The 27,146-nt window shown below is 38.1% G+C and overlaps 1 protein-coding gene across 1 annotated transcript in view; it reads right to left on the reverse strand.

The window, feature by feature from the left end:
* The window catches only part of DPP6 (dipeptidyl peptidase like 6), a 1,548,106-nt gene that overhangs the window by 69,566 nt on the left and 1,451,394 nt on the right, over window positions 1-27,146 (reverse strand). The window contains exon 17 of the mRNA XM_007952098.2: window positions 14,305-14,352. Within this exon, the coding sequence (XP_007950289.1) occupies window positions 14,305-14,352 (48 nt within the window). The remainder of the gene's footprint in view (window positions 1-14,304; window positions 14,353-27,146) is intronic.

Consider the following 27,146-nt stretch of genomic DNA (forward strand, 5'->3'; position numbering starts at 1 on the left):
CCAACCTTTTCTATATTCTGGAATAGTTTGACTAGGATTGGTGTCAGTTCTTCTCTGAATGTTTGGTAGAATTATCTGGTGAACCATCTGGGCCAGGACTTTTCTTGTTGGTAATTTTTTTTTACGACCTGTTCAATTTCTTCTTTTGTTTTTGGTCTGTTTAACATTTCCACCTCAGTCTGTATTAGTTTAGATAAGTAGTGTGTTTCTAGAAATCTGTCCATTTCTTCCAGATTTTCAAATTTGTTGGAGAACAGTTCTTCATAGTATCCTGATGATATCTTTTTTTTTTTTTCAGTTGGTTCTGTTGTGATGTCACACAATTTGATTTTTATTCATGTTATTTGTATTCTCTCCCAGTTTTCTTTGGTTAAATTTGCCAATGGTTTGTCAATTTTATTAATCTTTTCAAAAAACCAATTTCTGGTCTTGTTTTTTTCTATTGTCTTTCTATTTTCTGTTTCACTTATTTCTGCTCAAATCTTTATTATTTCCTTTCTTTTCTGGTGAGTATAAGCTTTTCTTGCTGTTCTTCTTCGAATTGTTGGAGATATTGATTTAAAGTATTTATTTTAGCTCTTTCTTCTGTTTTGATGTGTGCATTTATTGCTATAAATTGGCCTCTGATCACTGCTTTTGCTGCATCCCAAAGATGTTGGTATGTTGTGTCTCCATTCTTGTTTGATTCAAGGAATTTTTTTAATTTCATTTTTTATTTCTTCTATTACCCAGTTGTTCTTAAGGAGGGTGTTATTCAGTTTCCATGTTTTTGCTCTTTTTCTGTTTATCTTCCTGTTGTTGATTTCTAATTTTATTGTGATCTGAGAAGATTCTTTGCAGTATTTTAATGTTTTTAAATTTGTTAAGGCTTGCTTTATGGTCTAACATATGGTTTAGCCTGGAAAATGTTCCATGTGCACTGGAAAAAAAATGTATATTGTGTTGTTGGGTGAAGTGCTCTGTAGATGTCTATAAGGTCAATTTGGAGGATTGTACTGTTTAGCTCTTCTGCGACTTTGTTGAGTTTCTTTCCAGTAGTTCTATCTTTCATTGAAAGTGGTGTATTAAAGTCTCCTACTATGACTGTGGAATTATCTATTTGTCTTTTCAATTTTTTAAAGTCTGACTTATGTATTTTTGGGCTCTTTCATTGGGTCCATTGATATTTATTATGGTTATATCTTATTGTTTGATTGACCCTTTAATCATTATATAATGTCCTTCCTTGTCTCTTATGGTGGTTTTTGTCTTAAAGTCAATTTTATCAGAAATTAATATTGTCACTCCAGCTTTTTTTTTTTCCAGTTGTTTGATATATCTTTTTTCAACCTTTGATTTTTAGTCTATTTTTGTCTTTGTCTCTAAGATATGTCTCTTGTAGATAGCATATTGGTGGGTTATGTTTTCTTATCCAGTCTGAAACTCTCCATCTCTTGAGTTGTGCACTTAATCTGTTGACATTCAGTGTAATTATTGACAAGAATTAATTGGTTACTGTCATTTTGTTATGTGTTTTTTCATGGTCTTACCAGTTTCTTTGTTCCATATAATTTTCTGTGCTGGGCTCATTTTGTTTATGAATCATGTTATCATTTCCTTCATTGTTGTTGTTTAATTATCTGCTGAATATTTTTGCTTGGCCTCTTTTTCATTGTGATGTGAAGGTTTATAATTTTTCTTTGAGGTTACCCTGTGATTTATAATTTTCTCCCTGAGTTTAGAACAATCCATTCTATCTTGCAACTCTTTTGGTCTCCTCACCATTTAGAAATTCTGTAACTACAGTATTTTTTCCCTCTTTTTGGTTTTTAGTTCTCCTCATTTGCTAATTGATGTCTCTAGTTCCCTATTTACAATCTTGTAAGCTTATTTTACTTTGGATACTTCCATAACTGTGTTGGTTTCTGGGTTATGTCATCATGTGTATTAATGGTCAGTTTTTGTTTGCTAGTATTGGTTCTCTGCTCATAGGACTTCCTTTAGTATCTCTTGCAGGATTGGTCTAGTTTTAACAAATTCCCTTAAAGTTTGCTTATCTGAGAACCTCCTAATTTCACCATCATATTTGACGGACAATTTTGCTGGGTATACAATTCTTGGCTGGAATTTTTTCTCTTTCAAGGTTTTATATATACAATCCCATTGCCTTCTTGCCTGCATGGTTTATGCTGAGAAATCAGAGCTTAGTCTTATTGGTTTCTCTTTGTAGGTAACTTTTTGTTTTTCCTGTGCTGCTTCCAGGATTCTTTCTTTGTCATTGGTTATGGTGAGTTTGATGATGATATGTCTTGGTGATTTTCTTTTGGGGTCTATCTTGTTTGGGGTTCATTGGACTTCCTGGATGGATATATTCTAATTTTTCATCATGTCAGGGAAGTTCTCTTCCAACAAATCTTGGACAATTTTCTCAGTGGTTTTATCTCTTTCTGTTCTGGGATTCCAATTACACATAGGTTATTCCTTTTGATGGTATCCCACATGAATCTTAGGCTTTCTTCATTTATTTTTAAATCTTTTTTCTGATTGATTCCTTTCCAGAGAAGTATTTAGGTATTTTTGTTCAATCTCATTAATTCTATCTTCCATTGATTCGATTCTACTCCTTTGCTCTTTCAATGTGTTATCTATTTCTTAAAATTTAGCATTAATCTTCTGGATTTCTATCTGTGGATTTTGTATCATTTCTAATTTTTTATTTTTGTTATCATTTTTTCTTCTATTTTCTTCCAAAATTATTCTAGGGTTTTATCTGTGTTTTCCTTAATTTTGTCAGTGTTTTTCCTTATCGGTCTCTCAATTCTTTGAAGGTGCCTAAATAGAATTCTTTTGAATTCTTTATCAGGGAGTTCTAATGCTGCTTCTTCCTCAGGGATGTGTTCTGGGTCTGTATCCTGCTCCCTTGTTTCCTCCCCTTTATCTTGCTTCTTTGTGTGGACTGTGATGGTCTGTTATCTCTGATACACTGTGACTTTGTTGTATTTATATTTCATTAGTGATTGTATGTTGGAATGATTCACCTAACATAGTGATGTATCTGAGTAATGAGTGTACTGTGCTCCTCTATTTGTTAGTTAGCAGCACTTATGTATTCACCACCTGTCTCCTGGTGGGTGTGATAGAGAATGAGAGTGGTTGCACAGGTATCTTTTAACTATTTGTGAAGAGCAGTTAAGGGTGAATCAGGCTCTTCTTGGTGGTCATTTATCATTGGCCAGTTGGTGGAGAAGGAAGGGGTGGCTCCCAGTAAGTGGAGCTGCAGGAGGTGTGGGTTTAGTTGCATCATATGGACATGACTGCTGTCTCCCACTCATTTTGACAAAAATAACAATCAAAGAACCATCAAAAAAGTAAAAAGAAGAGGGCAAAAAACACACATTGCATAAACACACAGGAACAATCACCAAAAAGTGATAAAAGAAAGAACAAAAAAAGAGGAAAGGCAATAAATGAGAGAAAATATTTAAAGAAATATAAAGCTAAAAGGAATATGAATAGGGAAAAAAAAAGCCCCACAATATCTGGGGAGGGGAGGTAAGAGAAAAGAGGTAGGGTTGAAGAATAATGAAGAAAAAAAATGGGAAAAATGCAAAAAGAAAAACAAGGAATGAGGAGAACCACAAGAAAGAAAAAAATGGGAACCAGGAAAAGGGAAGAGAGAAAAGGTGAAAACTAGAACTTGGGAAGGGAAGAAGAAATAATAGTATTAAAAAAGGATGAAAAAAGACAAAAATATATAATAATAATAATTTTAAAATACATACACAAAAAAAACAAAGACTAAAAAAAAGAAAAAGAATATCTGGGCAGGGTTAGACAGGGCATGCAAGCTCCGTCAGAGCACACAGACTGGGATGGAATTCCTGCTGGCCCAGAAGGTGAGTGGGAGTGAAGGATGGCTGCACCTCCATTCACCAAGAGAGTATAGGGTATAAGAGTAAAGGGGAATGTCCCACCTGTCCAGTCCTCAATGTCTGGAATGTCTTTGTGGTCCTGGCAAATGGAGCCTATTCTTAGCTTCCTGGAATCTGAGAGAATGCTGTTGCTTTAAATATCCAAAATGGTCTAACTGCTTGTAAAAATGCAAAATGGTTGCACCCTCTGGACAGCCAAAAATCCACAGCTCAGCCCATCTCCCTCTTTGCTGCTTCCCCTGTTATTCACCAGCCACCAGTGCAGTCCTCTGTGCAGCCCCTGGTTACCACAGCTGATTTTTAGGTTAATTCTTAGGTCATAACACCACTTGGCAATATCTAAGCTGTCCATGCTGTCAGGATCGCTAACAGACCGTAGCCCTGTATGTCTCCTTTTTTCACTATGTTCCTGCAAGTGCTTCGACTAGTTGGAGTTTACTCCACTTCTGTATCCTTCATTTTAAAGCTCGGGGCTCCAGGATTATGTTCTGTATCTGTGTTAATTGGTTCCTCTTTTCTTTGTCGAAGAGGGTCTGAGTAGGTTGTCTGCCTATTCTGCCATCTTACTGGAAACATCTCTTTGCACATTTCATTATAATAGTTTACTTTGCTTCTAACTCTCCCCAAATATGAAAGATGCCACATGATTTTTTTTCTTTAAAGATCATTTATTTTGATGTTGTTGTTGAAAATATACACAGCAAAACATATACTGATTCAAGTTGGTACCTGTACAATTTACATTCTTCAAGTTGTGTAATCACTCTCACCTTTTTTTTCCTGAGTTGTTCCTCCCTTATTAACATAAACTCACCACTCCTTACGGTTCCTATCTAATCTTTCAAGTTGCTGTTGTCAATTTGATCACTTACAGATAGCTCTTAAAAGAGCATAATACTCAAGGCAGACTTGTTTTAGTAGTTAAGTTAAACTATCATTTGATTTTAAAAGATTTCAGAGGATATTTTGGTTTAAGGTTTAAAGATTATTTTGGACAACAGTTTCAGAGGTTCCTCCATCCTTCATGGCTTCAGAAAGTCTGTAATCCATGAGAATTTGAAATTCTATTTTGTATTTCCCCCTTTAATCAGGATTCTTCTCTGGACTCTTTGATCAAAATGTTCAACCAGTTCTTCTGGTCTCATAGCAAAAGTGGCAGTTGTTCATTGAGGCAATTAGCTGCACAATCCATATTCTCCTATTTCTAACTCTCCTTCTTCCTCTGTTGTTCAATAATTGAACAGAGACCAATTATTGTGCCTTGGATGGCTCCTTGCAAGCTTTAAACACCCCAGGTACTATGAACAAACTAGGAGGTAGAACAGAAGCACTAAACATGTTGTTAGGCCACTTAACTTGGATATCCCATAAAGCCATGGCCTTAAACCTCTAAAGCAAGATATAAAATCCCATGAGGTATTTATTTGTACATAAGCAGACTCAGCAGCTACCAGCCTCTCTTTTTGGGTTATTTTGTGGGTTTTTGTTGTAAATCTGTCTATTGCACAACTTTTGCCAATTCAACTTTTTACCAATACAACTTATTGAAAACTATTACAAACTATTACAAAAGTTGTGTGTGCAACCCTACCTTTAATCGATGCAAATTTTCCATCACTGTTGACCCCACTTTCCCCCTTCTCTTCTGCCCCAGTAACAACTAATAAACTTTGGTCTCTTTATATTTGGCCTTTCTTGTAATTTTATATAAATGCGGCCATATTATATTTGTCCTGTTGTGAATGGTTTATTTTGCTCAGCATAATGTCTTCAAGCTCCATCAATATTGTAGCATGACTTCATTTCTCCTATTGGCTGAGTAGGAGCTCTGGTGGTATAGTGCCTAAGGCATTTGACTACTAACCAGAAAGGTGGTGATTCAAACTCACCAGCCTCAGAAGGAATGTTGAGCAATCTACTTCTGTAGTGATACCACCTGGGAAACCCAAGGAGGGGTTGCTATGAGTCAGATCTGACTTGATGGCAGTGAGTTTGATTTTAATTGTTTTTTTGGCTGAGTAATATTTCATTGTATGTATGTACTGCATTTTATTTATCCATTCTTCTTCTGATAGGCATTTAGGTTGTTCCTTTGGGCTACTGTCATAGGGCTTCAGTGAACATTGGTGTACAAGTCTGTTTTAGGGTCTCTGCTTTCAAGCATTTTGGGCATATATCTAGGAGTAGAATTTCTGGGTCATATGGTAGTTCTATACTTGTCTTTTTTTAAGAAACACTACACTGTTTTCCACAGTGGCTGTGCCATTTTGTATTCCCACCAACAATAGATAAGGGTTCCAATTACTCCATATCCTCACCAACATTTGTTATTTTCTGAGTTTTTTTTTTTTTTTTTCTCTGTAAATCTTAACCATTCTAGTAGTTGTGTAGTGGTATCTCATTGTAGCTTTGATTTGCATCTTTCTGATGGTTAATGATGCTGAGCATCTTTCCATCTGGTGGTTCACCAGTCACTCCTCAGAAGGAAGGTTGGGCAATTTACTTCTGTAGTGATACAGCCTCGGAAACCCAAGGAGGGGTCGCTATGAATTGGGTCCAACTCGACTGCACACAACAAGAACAACAGCCATTTGAATGCCCTCTTTATATTTGGTTTGTCTTTTTGTTAAAAAGTCAAAGTTTTATACATATTTTGGTTATTAGCATTTTGTCAGATCTATGGTTTCCAAAGAAACCAGTTGGTAGCTTGTCTTTTCTCTCTTTTTTTTTCCTGTAAAATCTTTTGATGAACCACCCAGTGTTTCTGAAGGCCTGGATCAATGTTTATTCTCTTCCTTTAAGGCTTCTGAGATCTTATGTCTGGTTTGATAAAGATCCCAGACCTCAAAACACTGAGTGCCCAAACCATTCAACAGTTAGTATATAATTCTTTATAATTTTCTTTGCATGCTTGCAGTCTTGCAGTTGTTGTTAATTTTTCTTTTCTTTCCTTTTCCATCTATTTATGTCCTATGTACCAAGCAGACTGTAAGCTCCTTAAGTATAGGTACCAGGTCTCAAATCTTATTTTTTTACAACCACTCCATCCTTCCCTCTATTTTCTTCTCTTTGTCCTCTTGGTTCTAGGCTCAGTTGTCTCTTCTCTTGGTGTCCTGTACCCTATTGGTGCACCCTGGGAACTCAAAGCCTAACTCAGAGAGATCTTCCTCTTGGTCATTGTCCCCTCTACCAGTGGACTTATCAGTTGCTCCAGCATACCTGTCTTTTCTTCCCAGTCCCCATGGAATGTGCCTCCAGTGAAATGGTACAAGAGAAGTATCTGATAAGCTACTTCACACCAAAGCAATTTATACACAAATGGCTGTTAATGATTGAATTATGCTCTCTCAAAATACATCTCCATACCTGTGGATGTAATCTTGATTGAAAATTGGATCTTTCTTTTCTTGTGTTAATGAGGCCATACCAGTGTAGGGTGGGTCCTACACTTAATCATTTCTGAGTTGTAAAAAGACCAGGGAAAACACAGAGATATATACAAGGGGAAGCTAGGTGCTAAGGAACACCAAGGATCATGGGCAGACATGAGAAATTAAGAGAGGCTCACAGAATGAATTGACATGGTCAAGGCTTTGATTTGCATTTTTAGCATCCAGAATGGTGAGCAAATAAATATCTGTTCTTCAAAGGCACCCACTTGTGGTATTTGTGTTATAGCAGCACTATGTAACTAAGACAATAACCAATAATTATTCCATAGATCAATCCTTTCAGAATATGGCAAAGGTAGCTAATTGCCATGCCACATTCATTTTTTCCCCCTGATTGTGTTAGTGCCTGCTAGTATTTACCAGTATTTGATTCTTCCTTCCTTCTTGTTGTTGCTGCATGCCATCAAATCAACTTTGATTCATCGTGGCACTATAGGACAGAGTAGAACTACCCCATAGGGTTTCCAAGGCTACAATTTTCATAGAAATGGACTGCAACATCTTTAACCAGAGGAACCACTGGTGGGTTTGAACCCCTAACCTTTTGGTTAGCAGCCAAGCTCTAAAGCACTGTGCCATCAGAGCTCTTTCCTTACCTAATGATATTTCTTTGGTTCTTGTTCTGGTTACCTAGTGCTGCTCTGACAGAAATATACCACAAACAGGATGGCCTTAACAAACAAGAGTTTATTCTTACAATTTGAAGGCTTTAATTCCAAGTTCAAAGTTCCAGGCTCTAGGGGCTGGGTGAAAGCCCCTCAACCTTGGGGTCCAACTCTGCCTCCTGCTCCCAGCCCACTGGAGCTAGAGGCACTTCTTCACTCAGACAGCTGCTGGCTGCTGAGGCTGAGAAGCCCCAAGGTTGACAAGTAAAAAGGCACAGTCATGATGTTACCAAACCACATGGCAGGCCATTAATTTAAGTCCATTGTGAGTCCCAAGGTCAGCAGAGCATGGCAGGCTGCTAAACAACACTATATGCAGGGTACAAGCATGCCATAAGCTAGAGAGCATTCACAAGGCTTCTCCTTAAATACAGAAAGCAGACCACATCCCAAAGGCAGCTACTCAGCTGCTTGTGGTAGATCCCACCATGGAGTTGATTGCCAGTCTCATCATGAGGAATAACTACCACCAGCTGCCCATCCACTCAACCAGGCCCAGCCAAGTTGACATATAAACATAACTACCAAAGTTCTCTTGTCTCTAAGTGGGACCATACAACTGAATTCTGGCCAATGAAAATTATGTATACCACTGTTAGACTTCTATATAAAAATAATTCCACGTTTGACCTATTTTCTCTTTTCCTGTCCACATGAGAGTAAGTGGACAATGTGAAGATGATGTGGAGCCACAATCTAGATGAAGTCTAGATCCCCAGGTTCCTTTCAGGAGAGCAACCTAACTAGGAACATATGAATTGGACTTTAGGAGAGAAAATAATAAATTCTTGTTTTACTAAGCCACTGAATTTTGGTGGAGTTTGTTATAACATTTATTATTATTTAGTAAGTCTATTCTGGACTCTGTTGCTACTGCAATAGTTAATGCTTTCAAGTGCTTACTAAAAGATTGGAGGATCGAGTCTAACCATAGATGCCTCTGAGGAAAGGCATGGCAATCTTCTTCTGAAAAATTAACCATTAAAAACCTATGGCACACAGTTCTACTCTCATACATATGGGGTTGCCATGAGTCAGAATTGCCTTCATCACAATTGGTCACTGGTTAAAGAAACCCTGATTCTTATTTGAGCTGGCAAGAAAAGCCGACATATAAGACATTTCCCTGCATTCTTTGCAGCTAAGTGTGAATGTGTGACTAAATTGTTACAGTGACAATGAGCTGTAAGGACACATGCTGTGTGGCACATGTTGGCAGACAGCTAGAAGGGAACTTTCTCTGCTATAGGAAAGCCCTTTTTTTTGATCTCTCCTTTTTCTTCCATCTTCCACCCTGGAATGTAGACATGATACCACTTTGCATCACAAAGCAACTTTGAGGTGAAATCTACTAGCTGAAGATAGCAGAATAGACAGAAGGACAGTGGGCCCTTGATGATTGGGAAGGTACCAGACCAGCCTCTGAGCTTTACACAAGAGAAAAATATCTCCCATCTTGTTTACCCAGTTGCCGTAGAGTCAAATTTGAGTTGTAAACATTAGTGCACTCAGCTGTGAACCACAAGAAGGTCTGAGTTCACCCAGAGTCATCTCAGAATAAAGGCCTGGTGATCTACTTCCAAAACATCAGCCATTGAAAACCATATGGAGGACAGTTCCATTGTGTTTAAGTAACTGCTATTTAACATTTTTTGTTACATGTAGCTAAATGTAACCTGAACTTATATAAGGGGTTTTTATATTTTCAAAGAAACCTTCATGCAGATATAATGTTCTAACTCATAGGAATAAATTTGAATGATAGAACTCCAGGCACTGTGTCAAGTGTGTGAGAAAGTGGGTGTTCAGGAGATCTTCCTGGTGCCACTCAAACCACTGTGTCTGATTATAAACTAACCCTGAGTAAGAGACACCTCTCTTCTTCTAGTGGGTCTGGGGTCTACAGCCAATGCAATCACATTTAATGGTTTCTTTCCCAACTTAATTTGGTGCCAATACAGCTTAAATCAACATTCTGATAGATTTAGCAACTGTGCTGACAAATAGAAATGCGCAATCATGTAAGATCAGAATAAAATATTCTCAGAACTTGAATTAGACAATAGGACACCAGAGCTCAAATATACCTATATAAATAGTCTTGTAAAAGAAACATCATTAAAAATACTTCTACACATCACAACGTGATATAAATGCCATCTAGTTTTTCTGATCATTAGCACTTTGCAGAGATGGAGCACAAGGGTGTCACCTTCAGGTTCACTGTTAGATTTCACGCAGAACAGAGTGGAACACTGAAATTAATATCAACTTCTTCCCTGTGTGTATTACATATTTTATTTCTTACTCCACTGTGTCCTATGTCTTTGCCTCTGGGAATGACAGTCAAGGTGGTGACACTTCAATTGAAAACAATAAAATTCACCTCTTTACTTTTGGAGTTCCAAAATGGAATATGGATGCCAATCTTGGATTTAGGTCTGTCAGTACTGATCAGATTGATTGGTTTCCCGGTAGAATTAATAAAACATGTCAGAATTTAGAGATCTTGTACTTGCTGGAACACTTGGTAAAATCTTACCTGTGCACTATTCCAAAGCAATGTACCACATTCCACCTATATATAACTTTATTTTTATAAATGGAATACTAAAATATTTTCTCAGTGGTGTTCCCCATATCTAAGATAGAGGTCTGTTTCATTTTCATTCACAAAATGAGCTTTAGGAAACTATGCTGACCTTATCCAGTATGCTGTGGGCATGGGGGTGAACCATTCACTGGTTCCACATTCCTGGCTTAAGGAAATGATTACGTCTAGCTCTGAAAGTGGCTTAAATGGTAAATTGCATTATACAAAATAAACACTGTATTAATCCTTTGACTCAGCTAGATTAATAGTATCATTCCCCAGAGAAGACAGTAGGCAATGCAACGCAACCACTGCCATGGAGTCGGATCCGACTCATTAGCGACTTCTCCATGGGTTTCAGAGGCGATATCACTAGGGAAGTAGATTGCCCATCTTCCTTCCAAGGAGTGGCTGGTGAATTTGAACTGTCATCCTTCTGGTTAGCAGTCAAATGCCTTAAGTACTATGCCACCAGAGCTCCTAGAGAAGTCAGTAAATGTATTCAAATGAATGGCTTTCCTAAGAACTACATATAGCTTTTTTTTTTTCTTTTTTAAAGCCAAGAGATCATTTTGTGTTTTCATTAGGCCACAGATCAAAACAAACAAACAAACAAAACAACTAAAAACATCTTATTTTGAAATCGTTACAGTCTCGGCGGGGGGGTTACAAAAGTAGTACCTGGAGTCCCCAGTGGTGACATCTGACCTAGCTGTCTTGAAATATTACAGCCAGGAAACTGACACTGGTAGGCTACTGCTAACTAGACTACAGACCTTGTGCAATTTTCACCAGACCATAGATCTTTAAGAAGGGAAAACATCATAAAAATATCAGAAAAATTTGTACATACTCTTGAGTTTTAACAAAATTCAAAAAGAATAATTCACATTTTCTTAAGGAAAGAAATGATACCATAGGCTCATTGAAATATTTCAAATTTTTAGAAGTGAAAATCAGAGTTAAAGACGTCCAAACATGAATATTTTGTGGAGGGCTGTTATGCCAGGGGATATCTGTTCTACCCCAAAAGACACCACACTGTGGGGCTCGGGGTTGGATTACCCAATAAGCAAGGTAAGAACAGTTTTATTTGTGTCTACTTACTAATCTCTAGTGAACAATTTCATATTTTTCACCACATCAACGATTCTGCTTCTAGGTATGGGTGGCATCTGTTTCTCTCAGATGGAAAGATGAGATCTTCCTACAGAATCAAAGTTTCTTTTCAAATTTATAATCCCTGACAGGGACAGAGTACTAAGTAAAAAGGGTAAGGAAGCATGAGCTTGTGCTTACTTACTAATCTGTAGTGAATAGTTTCATATGTTTTTCACCACAGATGTGGTGAAACCTATGGGAAATTATTCACTACATATTAGTAAGTAAGCACAAGTAAGCCTATGCTTACCTTGTTTATTGGGTCATCCACTCCTGGTAAGGTGGAAGTTTGAACCCAGACGTAGGAGGCCAGGCCTGGTCCAGAGTTCCTCACACCAGTGTGTGTGTGTGTGTGTGTGTGTGTGTGTCCTCTGGGAGGAGGATTCAAGGCCATGCAGCTTGTTCTCAGTACCTGTATCCTTTCTTAACCTCACAACAATTTTTTGTGTTTTTTGTATCCATTCTGACTTCCATTTTGGGGAATGGGGGCTTCAAATAGTTTCAAAACCTACTTTCTTTCTTTCTGATTTTCTTGTTGATATTTCAATTTCTAATAATTTATAGTTTTGCAGAATGCTATCATTATGTAGGATTTTCTAAGTGCTGTCTTTTTAAACAAATCAATTTTTCCATTTAAAGAGCTTGGTGATGTAGTGGGTAAAGCATTTAGTTGCTAACAGATCAGCGGTTGAAACTTACCAGGTGCTCCATGGGAGGAAGATGAAGCAATCTACTTCTGTGAGGATTTACAGCCTTGGAAACCCAATGATGGTCACTCACTATAAGTTGGAATTGATTTGATGGCAGTGGGTTTGATTTGGTTTATTTTTCCACTTAAGAGTACTTTAACCACTTTTTAAGTAGTATCTAAATATGCTTTTGGAGATCTCCTCTCCATAAACCTTCCAATCCCCAGCTATTCCTGGTGTTTGAAATCCTACCATGAGATGGATGACTCATGGGCCATCTATGCCTGGCCAACTTGTTCTTCATCAGAGATGCAAAATTGCTCCTGTCACAGGCCCTGGGGGAGTTAAAAAGACTGGCCAGGAGCTTGAGTGATCTAGGCCCTGTAGGGAAGATGGTTCCAGGAGTGGGATCACAGAGGGAGGCTATAGGTGTCCTGGCAGTGGGGGCAGGAATTAGGAATTCAGAAAAGAATGAGTCCTTGGAGCTGGGATACAGTAAGGCCTGGAAGGGAGGATACAGAGACCCTTTACTTCTCAGTTTACTGAGGGTAGGCCTGAGACTGCCTGTAGCATTTCAAAGCCATCACATAAACACACAGTGGCAGGTAGCACACCTGCATGGGGTTTCCTCAAGCACAAAAGCAGTACATGTTCCTCAAGTGACTGTGTGAAGCCCCATCCCTCAGCAGCACACCTATGTGCCCTCCATGACATGAAGGTGCACCTGGGCTCACAAAAGAGGGAGCTTCCTAGCATACTCAGCTCCTGCTGTTCTAGAAGGAGGGTGGGGCTGGCATGCCTCAGGCTACAAATGCCCACTCAACCTTGGGCTGCATTCAGAGCATTCCAGCAGGGACAGGGTGACTTTGTGCAGTGTAGTAAATTACTTAGTGTGGCTTTTCTAGCCATAAGTCTTTGTAAACTCTGGTGGAATTTGCTGTGAGCAACTGAGGAGCTCCTGATTGTAAAAGTTATCCACCTGAGGTATTTCTGTTGGGTATTTAACACAAAGCACTGTCTGGGAGGTTCCTGCTCTCTCTCAGGTGCTTAGAATTCTTGTTATGATTGGTTAGTTTGGCCACTCTGCCAGGCTCAAAAGGAGGCCTCCTAGAGGCAGAAGAAGTCTCTCTCTGACTCATGGTTGAGGAAGACTTGCTGCTGAAAGAGACACGCACTCCTGAAAGAGACACGTGCTGTTGGGAAAGAGATGCAAGAGATAAGCATTGCAGAGTGAGACACCGAGGGACATTCACTGCTGGGAAAGAGACTGTGAGAGCCTGTTAGGAAAGAGAGGGTGGGCTGGTAGAGAGACTGAGGATTTTTCCTGAATTTGAATTGTAGCCTGACGCTTCCCTAATAAACCCCATAATCTGTGAGATCTGTGTGGCCACTGCAGTGAATTATTGAATCCAGGAGAGAGGTGGTGGGTGTTGTTGGAAGAACGGTTGGTGAGAGGGCTGGTGGGAGGCAGCATGTCTGGCCTTGCAGCAATAGGCCTTGGGTTACTGATAGTGATTCTGTCTTCCTCTTGTGGGGTTAGAGGAGGTCAGGAGATGTGGCCTCTTTGCCCTTTTAGCACCTTGATACTGAATGTCTGCATGTGGAGGGTGCTGACTTCCCATGATGACTGTCCCTTCCTTCCATCACATTTCATAGATCAATATTCAATTAATAATGAAATATTGTCAATTGCTGGGTTTACTTCAGAACTACAGGGACATGACTCCTCTCTGTCTCTGAATAGGAAAGTGTAGACAAGATCACTCTAAAAATGGATTTTGCTCCTTTACCCCGAGTCTAGAGAGCTTTAAGAAAAGACCAAGTGGTACTCACTTTTCTTATCTGTGGTGTTGTGCACTGTCACTGTGGGAACTCCAGGACCTGTATTGGGATAGAGACAAGAAGCCAGCAGAGAAAAAAAAAAAAAAAAAGGCCATTAGTGGAATGCGAGAAATGGACAGCAGATTTTGTGACAATATTTAGATTTGTGCACCCTTAGAGAACTGACTTCATGGAAAAGTAACCAATGGAGAGATGCAGTCACACAGGGGCCAGGCTAATCATGATGGTCAGTACAGGCCTATCTTTCTAATTTTGTACACACGTTGTTTACAACAAACCCAATCAGAAAAATAAATTTTTACATTTTCATAATGACATAATGTAAAAATGACAGAGCATTTATATTTGATCTATATCCTTGTAGTAGCGTATTCGCTATCCAAACACAGATTCCACACTGGCTCAGTTCTAGTACTCAAGCATGAATAAGTTACTCCTACCTAGTTACTAAGTGGCCCTTCCTCAATATGTCTTCTCTGACTCCAAGAATGAGGTCTTATCTTTCTCTGGTTTCTCACAATGCTTTGTAGAAAATTTATTAATCTAATGGAAATATTTTTCAAATATTAAATTCTGTTTAATTTCTACCACCTATTTGTCAGATTTACTGTGATGGCTTGGATGCTGCTATGATGCTGGATGCTCTGCCACCGGTATTTCAAATACCAGCAGGGTCCATCATGGTGGACAGGTTTCACCTGAGCCTCAGACTAAGAGAGACTAGGAGGAAAGGTCTGGTGACCTACTTCTGAAAATGAGCCAGTGAAAACCCTATGGATCACAACAGAATATTGTCTGACTCTCTCGGTTTGAACACAGGATCAGAAGTGGGCAGTCACTGGAGGTGGACATCATGTTTGGTGAAGCAGAGGGTCAGTGAAGATGAGGCCCTTGGTGAGATGGACTGGAACAATAGCTGCAACAATGGACTCAAACATTCCAGTGATCCTGAGGATAATGTAGGACTGTGCAGTATTTCATTCTGTTGTACACAGGATTGTCAAGAGACAGATTTGACTTGATGGCAGGCAACATGTTTCAATTATCCTTTCTGCCACTTTACTTTGCATCTCAACAGGGCTGTCATGAAGCTTAAGCAGCTCATGATCAGCTTTGAGACTATAAATTGACTTCCTGTTCTCTTTATCCAAAAGAGTCCAGAATGAAAAACAGTGATTTCCAAATTATTTTTACTTTTTTTTTTTTTTAAAAAACAGTAAGGGTAGGCATGATGACTTTTCTAATCTCACCTGCTCTGCTCTCCTCCTCCACTCATCTGTCCTTCTAGCTGGCCTCCTTGCAGAATCTTAAATACACCAAGCTTGTTTCCACTTGTACCTGTTGATCTCTGCCTGCAGTACTCTACCCCAGGATATGTGCATGGTTTATTTTCCCCTTCATTTAAGTCTCTGCTCAAAGTTCTTCTCCAATCACCCAATCTGAAACACCACCTTTCCACTACCATGCTACCAGCCTCTACCCCATTATCCTGCTTCCAACAATTTATTTGCTTATGGTCTTTTCCCTCATCTGCTTGGGAATGTGAGCTCCATGACATCTGAGAACTTGTCTTACTGCTGTTTTCAGTACCTAGAACAGTGTTTAGAATATAGTTGGTGCTGTGTCACTCAGAGTGGACAGGAGCAGCTCAGACCCTTCAGGAGGAGGGAGATGCAGGCTGCCCCTTGTGGCCTGGTGGACAATGGGGGAGTGAAAGGAGAAACAGGAGGCAGAGGCAGGCAGTCAGAGGGAGATAGGTTCCTGGTGGGAACACTGCAACCTGGAGTGCAGCTTTTGTTCTCCTTTGAGTGGGGACACTTGGATGCTATTAATTCACAGGGAATAGCCAGATCAAAGCTGGAGGACACATAATATGTGATTAGAGGGAGTGGCAGGTTTAGTTTCCCAGGGGTCATTATCAGAACTTCCCATGTGACAATGAGCTGGGTTGAGAGCCAGGGAATTTGCCACTGATATCCCTACAGTAAGGGCTTAGATATTCCCCAGCATAGGCTGTGGAATGGATGAATATCTACTCCAGGCCCAAAGAGGATGTGGCAAATGTCAAAGGGAAAAGAAATGCCATGGAAATGTCAATGTCAATGTCATCAAAAGGCACAACAAGGTTGATTCATCCAGGGATCACTGAGGCCTAGCTAAGCTGAGAGACAACCAACTGTAATAAGTCACACAGCCCTGGCCATGATGGGTCGATGCCCTTCATCTGCCCAGGGTCTGGACCATGCATGACCCAGTGCATATCAGAGTGTAGGAATCCTGGCTCCTTTCTCCCCACCATGGCCATGCCCTTGTCCCTTGAGACAGGGCTGCCAGAAAAAAATACAGGATGTCCAGTGACAACAGAATTTCAGATATGTAACAAATAACTTTTTAGTTGTAAATGTATCAGGCAACATTCAGGACATACTGCCCAAAAGTCATTTGTTTTTTATCTGAAATTCAAATTTTTCTGGATATCAGACTCTGTTTCCTTACTTTCTTCTTCTGAGTAGGGTTCTTAGCTTTGGGAAAAAACAAAAACAAAAACAAAAAACAAGAAAACACTCTTTTTTTTTTAGAGTGTATTTTATTTTATTTTACTTTTTGCTAAAGCTAGGAACCCTACTCAGAAGGAGAAAGTAAGGAAACAGGGTCTGAGAGTCTAAGCACTTATACTTAAAGAGGCAGCATTTTTCGAAAGGGATTTAAACATTGGCTGTGTGTTTGAATTATTGAATCAAACTAAATTTCCTGGCTTTAAGATCATTTCCTCCCACAGGGACTTCATGTGAAAGAAGAAATATGTTATTGAGAAATAAAAGAATTTACATTTATTTTCTCTGCACATTTCAGTGTGAGTAAATTTGAAACAGAGCATATCCTACAGTCTTATTAATAATGTAAACAATGATTATTTATTTAGAGCCTACTATGTAAAAGGCATGCTACGAGATGTTTTATATCAATAATTTCTATTCTTCTAGCACCTTTGCATAGTAAATGCTATTAACCATATTTTACAGATGAGAGAACACAGGTTTAGAGCACTTTAAATCTTTGGTCACATTCACATAATAAGAAAGTTGTTGAGCCTGGATTAATCCCTTCTCATTTTTTAATCCATAAAGTTCACAAGTTTTTCTAAAAAAACAAAATTCAAGCACTAAAGAAAGGTACAAAGTGAAAAGTAAAAGAATACTCTCATTCTCACTTTCCAGAAGTAATCTACATGTTTTTAAAATGTCCTAAAATGTTTCTCTGTGGCTATATTTGTAAGATAAGCAACTATTTTGACATATTTGCATATAAGAAAATAATTTAAAAATTATGAAATATTTGAAACATGTAGACATAAATAATAAACAACATAATAAAGACTTGCATTTAAATATGAAAGCTGTGTCAAATTTTAGCATTATGTCATAAATCAAAGTTTATTACCAGAGGTAACCACTAATATTTTATTTTTAAGGAATAAAACATAACATATATTTGAAGTCACCTGCTTCCTTCCCTAATCTCAGACCCCTTACTTTCCAGAGGTAACCATTATCTCTTTTTTTAAACCTTTTATTTGTTTTGTTGTTGTTTTTGAGAAGAGCAAAACATACATCAATTCAACCATTTCTACATGGACAATTTAGTGATACTGATTACTTTCTCTGAGTTGTGCAGCAATTCTCACCATCCTTTTCCCTCATTAATAATTCACTACCCTCTAATGTTCCATCTAACCCATTGAGTTTCTATTGTCAATTTGATCTCACGTAGATAGTTTTTAAAGGAATACAATGTTCAAGGCAGATCTTTTTTCACTAGGTAAGCTAAAATATTGTTTGGTTTTAAGAAAATTTCAGGGAATATTTTTGGTTTAAGGTTTAAAGATTATCTCAGAGCAATAGTTTCTGGTGTTGAACCACCCTCCATGGCTCAAGGAAGTCTGGATTCCATGATAATTTGAAAACTATGTTCTGCATTCTCCTCATTTTCAATCAGGATTCAGTAATTGTAGCTGAGCACCATCCAGTTCTTCTGGACTGATGGCAAAAGAGGCAGTTGTTCATGGAGGCAATAAGCCACACATTCTGTATCCTCTGCCTATTCCTATCTCCCCTTCTTCCTCTTTGTTTCAGGTGAAAAGAGATCAGTTGTGATGCCTTGGGTGGCTTCTTGCAAGTTTTTAAGACCCAATGCAGAAAATAACAAACTAGGAGATAGAAAGAAATATCAAACATATTATTAGGTCACTTAACTTAGATGTTCCATGAAACCATGACTCTCAACCTCCAAACCAAGGAACCAAATCCCATGAGGTGTGTGGTTGTACAGAAGCAACTTTAGTAACTACTGTCTCTCTCTTTTTGTTATTGTAAATACATTTATCATAAGAATTTTGCCAAATACAACTTTTTACAGGTGTACAATTTATTGACAGCAATTAACAATAGTCAGCTGTACAACCCTACCCTTCATTAATATGATATTTCCATCACCATTAAGTCACTTTTCCCTCTTCTTCCCACCTCTGGTAACCACTAATAAACTTTGGTCTCTACGTTTGTATTTTCATGTCTTTTTATATAAGTAAGGTAATACATTATTTGGCCTTTTGTGATTGACTTATTTCTTTCAGCATAATCATGCTCCATTCATACTGTAGTCTGTATAAAGACTTCATTTCTTCTTCTGGCTGAGTAGTATTCCATTGTATGTATATATCATATTTTGTTTATCCATTCATCTGTTGATGGGCATTTAGGTTGTTTCCATCTTTTGGCTACCATAAATAGTGCTGCAATGAACATCTTGGCTCTGATTCCAAGTCTTTGGGCCATATACCTAGGAGTGGAATTTCTGAGTCATGTGGCAGTTTTATTTTCAGTTTTTGAGGAACCTCCACACTATTTTTCACAATGGCTGTATCATTTTACATTCGTATCAACAATGGATCAGGGTTCCAATTTCCCCACATCCTAGCCAACATTTGTTATTTTCTCTAGTGAGAATTAAATGGTTACCTTATTGTAGTTTAGATTTGCATCTCTCTGATGGCTAATGATGTTGAGCATCTTTTCATGTGTCTGGTGGCCATTGAATGTCTCTTTGGTGAAATATCTATTCAAGTCCTTTTTCTTTTTTTTCAACTTTTTATTGTGATTTGGGTAAAAGTGTACAGAGCCAATTCAGTCTCCTTTCAACAGTTCATACACATTTTTTTTTTTATGACATTGACCGCAATTCCCAAAATGTCACAGTTCTGTTCTCACTTCCTCCCTTACCTTTTCCATGTGTCCTTTTCCCTCATGCATTCCTGGGTTCTAACTTTTTTCCATGCACAAATACTGCCCTAATCTACCATAGTTGATTGCTCTAAGAAGTGTACCTCCTTGGCATAATTGTTCACCTTGTAGGTCTCTATATTGTTTGGCTACAAGTTATACCATGGGAGTGAGTTCAATTCCAGGCCCAAAGGGTGACTAGGGTCATAGACTTGAGGGTTTCATCAGTCTCTATCAGACCAGTGAGGCTGGTATTTTTTTGTGATTTTGAATTTTGTTCCACATTTTCTCCCACTCTATCCAGGATCTCAAATTCTGATCCATTTCTGAGTGGCTGGCAGTGGTAGCTGGGCACCATCTAGTTCTATTGGTCTCAAGGTCATGTAGGCTGAGGATTCCATGGTCCACTAGTCCCTTGGAATAATTGTTTCCCTTTGTCTTTGATTTTCTTCACTTTTCTTTGCTCTGGATGGGGAGAGACCAGTAGTTGCATCTTAGATGGCTGCTACCAAGCCCAGTCACTACTCACCAAAGTAGGATGTATAACAATGTGTTTTTTTTTTGTGTAGTATGTTATGCCAATTGAGCTTGGCATCCCCCATGATCATAGTCCCAAGCCTGCAGACCCAGCTACTCACATCCTCAAAGTGTTTGGTTGCGGCTAAGAAATTATCATAACTTTGCCTTCTGTTAGCTCTATTATAAGTATGGACATTTTTTATAGCACATACAGATATGTGTATAGAAATATCGTCTGCCAAACCTGTATGTGGTCATGGGTGTATTCACTTTTGCTTATACAAACCTGATCATCTTGCCTGCCTACCTAGTATCCAGCTGTAAATTGTTTGTTATTAATGCAAATGCAGTCTCATGTCTGTAAAAGTAGTTACTTTTGTTGTCTAAACCTCTTGGGCACCTCTCCATGTCTTCCTTCTCCTTAGTGTTATTGTGCTTGTCACCTGCTTTTGGTATATTGCTTTTCCCTTCACCCAAATCAACACAAATCTTTTACCTAGCTGGCAATTTTTCCTCCCCTCTCCTCCCGTCCTTGGTAACCAACAAAGAAAGTTTCCTTCTGTGTGTAAAGGTTTCCTTGACTTTTTAATAATACTGGTCTAATACAATATTTGTCCTTCTGTGATTGACTTATTTCACTCAGAATAATATCCTCCAACTTCATCCATGTCATGAGGCGTTTAATGAATTCTTCATTATTCTTCAATGTTGCCTCGTATTCCATTTGTGTATTTACTAAGTTTGGTTCTCCATTCATCCATCGATGGGGACATAGGTCATTTCCATCTCCTTGGTATTGTGACTGGTGCTGCAATGAACACGGATGTGCATCTATCTGGGATATGCATATATCTGTTTAGGTCCCAGCTCTCATTTCTTTAGGATTTATATCTAGTAGTGGGATTGCTGGATCAAATGGTATTTCTAGTTCCAACTTTTTAAGGAAGTGCCATATCATTTTCCACAATGATTGTACCATTTTACAATCCCACCAACAGTGTATGAGCGTTCCAATCTTTCCACAACCTCACCAGAATTAGTTGTTTTCTGTCTTGTTGAACTTTGCTATTATTGCTGGCATCAGATGATATCTCATTGTTGTTTTGATTTGCATCTCTCAATGGCTAATGATCATGAGCATTTCTTCATGTGTTTCTTGGCCCCCTGAACATCTTCTTTGGTGAAGTGTCTGTTCATGTCCTCTGCCTGTTTTTTTTTTTTTTTTAATAGGACTGTGTCTTTTTGATGCTGAGGTGTTGAAATTTTATATAAATTTTAGAGATAAATCTTTGTCAGATTTGTCATTGTCAAATATTTTCCCCCACTGTGTAGGTTCTCTTTATCCTCTTTTGGGGAAGTCTCTTGATGTGCATAAGAGTTTCATTTTTAGAAGGTCCTAGTCATCTAGTTCATCTTCTTCTGTTTATGCATTTTAGTTTTGTTTGATAGTCTATTTATGTCATGAATTAGGACCCTAAGTTTGTCCCTACTTTTTCTTTGATTGGCATTATATTTTTGGGTTTTACACTTAGCTCTTTGGTCCATCCTGTGTTAGTTTTTATGTATGGTGTGAGGTATGAATTTTGTTTAATTTTTCTGCAAATGGATTTTCAGTGTTGCCAGCACCATTTGTTAAAAAAAATGGTCTCTACTCTATTTAATGGGTTTTGGTCCTTTGTCAAACAGCTGTCCATAGATGGATGGATCTATTTGTGGATTCTTAGTTCTGTTATACAGGTCTGTGTGTCTTTCACTGTACCAATACCAGGCTGTTTTGACTACTGTGGCTGTGTAGTAGGTTTTGAGATTGCGGAGTGTGAGAGCTCCTACTTTTTTTCTTCTTTAGGAATGCTTTGCTTATCCAAGGTCTATTTTCTTTCCTTATAAAATTAGTGATTGGTTTTTTCCATGTGCTTGAAGAATACTGATGGAAACTGGATTGGGATTGCATTGAATCTATAGATTGCTTTGGGTAATACTGACATTTTCACAATGTTCAGTCTTCCTATTATGAGGATGGTAAGATCTCTTATGGTTTCTTGTAGTTTTCTTTGTATAAGTCTTTTGTGTCCCTGTTATAATTTATTCTTAAGTATTTTATCTTTTTGGTAACTATCGTAAATTATACTGTTTATTTCCTTTTCAGATATCTCTTTGTTGATGTAGAATAATCCAACAGACTTTTGTATTTTTATCTTGTATCCTGCTACTTTGCTGAATCTTTCAACTAGTTCCAGTAGTTTTCTTGCTGAGTCTCTTGGGTAATCTGCAAATAGGGATAGTTTACTTCTTCCTTACCAATTTGGATGTCTTTAATTTCCCTTTCTTGCCTTATTGCCCTGGCTAGGACTTCTAATACATTGTTGAATGGAAATGGTGACACAGGGCATCCTTGTCTGGTTTCTGTTCACAAGGGGAATGCTCCATTACAAACAATTTTGGTTGTTGTTTTTGCATATATGCCCTTTATTATGTTGAGAAACTTCCCTTCTATTGCTATTTTGCTGAGAGTTTTTTCAGAAATGGGTCTTGGATTTTGTCAAATCTCTTTTCGTCATTGAGTGATATGATCATGTGGCTCTTCTCTTTTCTTTTATTTATGTGATGTACTGCATTGATTGTTTTTCTATTGTTGAACCATCATTGTTTAACTGGTACAAATCCTACTTGGTCACATTGTATTATTTTTTCGATATAGTGTGGATTCTTTTGGCTAAGATTTTGTTGAAGGTTTTTGCATCTATATTCATGAAGGATCATATCACTTGTGAATAGAAATAATTTTATTTCTTCTTTTTCAGTCTGGATATCTTTTATTTCTTTTTCTTGTCTTACTGTTTTGGATAGGACTTTTATAGTAATACTGAATAGAAGTGATGAGCGCAGGCACGCTTATCTTGTTCCTGATTTCAAGGGGAAAGTTCTCAGTCTTTCTCCATTATATAATGTTGGCTGTTGCCTTTTTATACATGCCATGAGTCATATTGAAGATTTCCCATCTATTCCAATCTTCTTTAGTGTTTTCATCTAGAAAGGTGTTGGATGTTATCAAATGCTTTTTTTCTGAATCCATACAGATGATTATATATTTCTTTGTTCTATTGATGTGGTATATTATATCGATTGGTTTTCTAATGTGGCACCATCCCTGCATTTATGGAATAAATTTCACCTAGTCATGGTATGTGCCCCTTTTAATATGCTATTGGATGCTGTTTGCTAGTATTTTGTTGAGGATTTTTACAGCTATGTTCATAAGATGTTGGCCTGTAGTTTTCTTTTCTTGTGGTGTCTTTGTCTAGTTTAGGTATCAGGGTTGTTTACCTTAAAGAATGAATTAGAGATTTTTCCTTCTTTTTCTATGTCTTGTTGTTGTTGTTGTTGTTATGTGCCGTCAAGTCAGACCCGACTCATTGCGACCCCTCCTTGGGTTTCTGAGGCAGTATCGCTATAGAAGTGGATTGCCCCATCTTCCTTCCAAGGAGTAGAAGAGTTTAAACACTGTTAGTGTCAATTTTCCTCTAAAGGTTTGGTAGAATTCCCCAGGGAAGCCACCTGATCCAGGACTTTGGTTGTTATTGTTGGGAGGTTTTTGATCACTGATTCGATCACTTCATTTGTTATGGGTGTGTTGAGACTTTCTATTTCCTCTTGAGTCAGTGCGGGTAGGTTGTGTGCTTCTAAGAATTTGTCCATTTCATCTAGCTTATCCAGTTTGTTGCCATACAGTTGTCCATAATATTCTGTCATAATTCTATTTCTGTTGGGTCAGTTGTAATATCTCTTCATTTTTTATTTTGGTTATTTGCATATTTTCTTTTCTTTGTCAGTTTACCTAAAGTTTGTCAATTACATTAATCTTTTCAAAGAACAAACTTCTGGTTTAACAGTTCTCCCAATTGTTTTTGTTTACAATTTTATTTCTTTTTGCTCAGATCTTTGTTACTTACTTTCTTCTGGTGGTAAGCATTATCTCAAACTTAGTAGTTATCATTTCCCTGAATATTTAAAAGATAATTGGTTGCATATATTTGTATTACAATAATATATATCTGGTATACATATATATCTGTGAAGTATAATATAGCATATCACAATGTAACATATTCTATATGATTTTATATTGTCTGACAATAGCAGATGTTGGTGAGGACCAGGCAATATGGGTGGGAGTATGAGTAGGTGCAGGTCCCTTGGTGGCACAAATGGTTAATGCTTATCTACTGACTTAAAGGTTGGCAGTTCCAACCCACCCAGTGGAGCCCTGGAAGTGAGGCCTGGCAATCTGCTTTTGCAATGATCACAGCCAAGTATACCTTATGGGGCAGTTCTGCTCTATGACATATGAAGTTGTCATGAGTCAATATCGACTGGACAGAAATAAGTTTTTTTTCTCTAAAAAAATGATTCATGTAGCCACTTTGGTGAACAATTGGCAATATTTGTGAAATTTTAAGATATTCATGCTATCAGACCTAACAATCCCACTTCTGGGAATATATCTCAGAGAAATTCCTGTACATGTGCATAGAAGGCATATACAAGATTGCTGACAATAGCAATTTTGCAAAAATAAAATCTTGGAAATCACCAGGATATCCATTAGCAGGAGACTGTAAGAATAAAATGCAGTAAATTCACCCAGCAGAATATTATGAAGCATACAAAATGAACAAGTAGATATATACCTATCAATATCAGTAAATATTAAAAATAGAATGTTTAGAGAAAAAAGTAAGTAATAGAATGATAAACAGTATAACACACCACTTATATAAATAATTTAGAAAAGCTTTAAAACTAAAGTTTTTAAAACTGATGCTTAGTACACCTACTCCTCACTTATTGACTATCTTGTTACACAACATTTCACATTTACAATAGTAAAACCTACTATCTGACTATTTCACATATTAATGACATACATCTTACAATAACAAATGTCATGGTGTGAGGCAAGAGTAGTGCTGGCTGTGAGGGGTAAGGTTATGTTTCATCTTGGCTGGGCCATAATTCTCAGTGTCTGGCTGTTATGTAATGATGTAATTTGGCATTTATGTAGTGATGTAGTCATCTTCCATTTTGTGATCTGATGTGGTCATTCTCCATTTTGGCCGAATGCTGATTTTTCATGTGACAACCTGGTCTTTGGAACTTAACCATGTTGATAAATGAGGAGTGGATGTATTTCATTATATGAATATTTCATAATTTAATCCATTCTCTACTGATGAATATTTAGGCTGTTTCCCATTTTTTTGTTAATATTGTGTTACAGAAAACCTTCTTATACATATATCTTTGCACATTTGTAAGGCTATATCTGTAAGTTAAGCTAGATACTAGCATTGTAATTGTTATATTAAAAGCTTTTCAAGTCAGCTTTGACTAAACCCGTGGTTTCCAACAACTCTCAAATCTCAGTGTTTTAAAAAACAAAAGTCTATTTCCTGTTCATGTTACATCCTGGTAAACATATCAGTAGCAGGTCTGCTGGGCTCTGCTGGGCTCTTGCCCAGGAATGTCTTCATTTTAGAATCAAGACTGAAAGATCAGCCTTAATCTGGAACGTAATGCACAGAAGCGAAAGAATCTGAACAAGAGAGCTTGAGGAAACACACTTGGTATATTTCACCTGGGCACTTATGGCCTTGGACAGTGACATTGTACAGCAATGGAGTGGTGGTGGATAATCTCTTACACCCACCACCACCATCACCACCACCAGTTGGGTCAACCCTGCCTCATGGTGACTTCATGTGTGTCAGAGGATGCAGTGTAGTAAATTACTTAGTATGGCTTTTCTACCCATAAGTCTTTGTAAACTCCATGGTGGAATTTGCCATGAGCAGCTGAGGAGCTCCTGATTGTTAAAGTTAACCACTTGGGGTATTTCTGTTGAGAGTGGCACAAAGCAATGTTGTAGAAAGTTCACTCTCTCTCAGGTGTTTAGAATTCTGATATTATGATTGATTAGTTTGGCCACTCTACCAGGCCCAAAAGGAGCCCTCTTAGAGGCAGAAGTAGTCTCTCTGACTGCTGGCTGAGAAGGACGTGCTGCTGAGAGAAATGTGCTCCTGAGAGACATGTGCTGCTGAGAAAGAGATGCAAGAGACACTCATTGCTGAGAGAGACACCGAGAGACTCTGCTGGGAGAGAGACTGTGAGAGACTGTTGGCTGAGAGACAGTGGGCTGAGAGAGACTGAGTGTTGTTCTTGAATATCAGTTGTAGCCTGGTGTTTCCCTATTAAACCACATAATCTGTGAGTTCTGTGTGGCCACTGCAGTGAATTATCGAACCCAACAGAAAGGTGGTGGGTGCTGCAGGAGGAACAGTTGGTGTCAGGGTTGATGAAAGGGCTGGAGGGAGGCAGAATGTCTGGTCTCACAGGAATAGGCCTTGGGCTATTGATGGTGATTCTGTTTTCCTCTTGTGTGGTCAGAGGAGGTCAGAAGATGTGGCCTCCTTACCCCTTTGGCAGAAGATAACTGTGCTCCATAGGGTTTTCAAGGGCTCTGATCTTTCAGGAGTATATCACCAGGGTTTTTGTTCATAGGCTTTTCTGGATGGCACAGGGGGAGTGAGAAACTGGGCACAATAATATAATCTGCTACAAAAGCTAAACATTTAAAATTTCAATAAATATTACCAAAATTATTACCAATAAATCCAAAAATTTTACATCAAGTTACACCCCTCCAACTTTTACCACTCCAATGGGCAACTATTGTATCTTGCAACTCTCTTAACTTCCTCACCATTTAGAAGTTCTGTAACTGCACAGTCTTTTCACTCTTTTTGTTTGTAGTTGTCCTCACCTGCCCATTGATGTCTCTGGTTCCCTGTTTACAATCTTGTAAGCTCATTTTACTTTGGATATGTCCACAGCTGTGGTTTCTGGGTTATGTCACCTTGTGTATCAGTGGCTGGTTGTTATTTGCTATTTTTGGTTCTTTGTTCAAAGGACTCTCTTTAGCATCTCTTGTAAGGTTGGTCTGGTTTTAACGAATTCCCTTAGTTTCTACTTATCTGG

This window comes from Orycteropus afer, unplaced genomic scaffold (genome assembly GCF_000298275.1).
Source record: "Orycteropus afer afer isolate SDZICR_OR568_19922 unplaced genomic scaffold, OryAfe1.0 scaffold00324, whole genome shotgun sequence".
Classification (NCBI taxonomy): Eukaryota; Metazoa; Chordata; class Mammalia; order Tubulidentata; family Orycteropodidae; genus Orycteropus; species Orycteropus afer.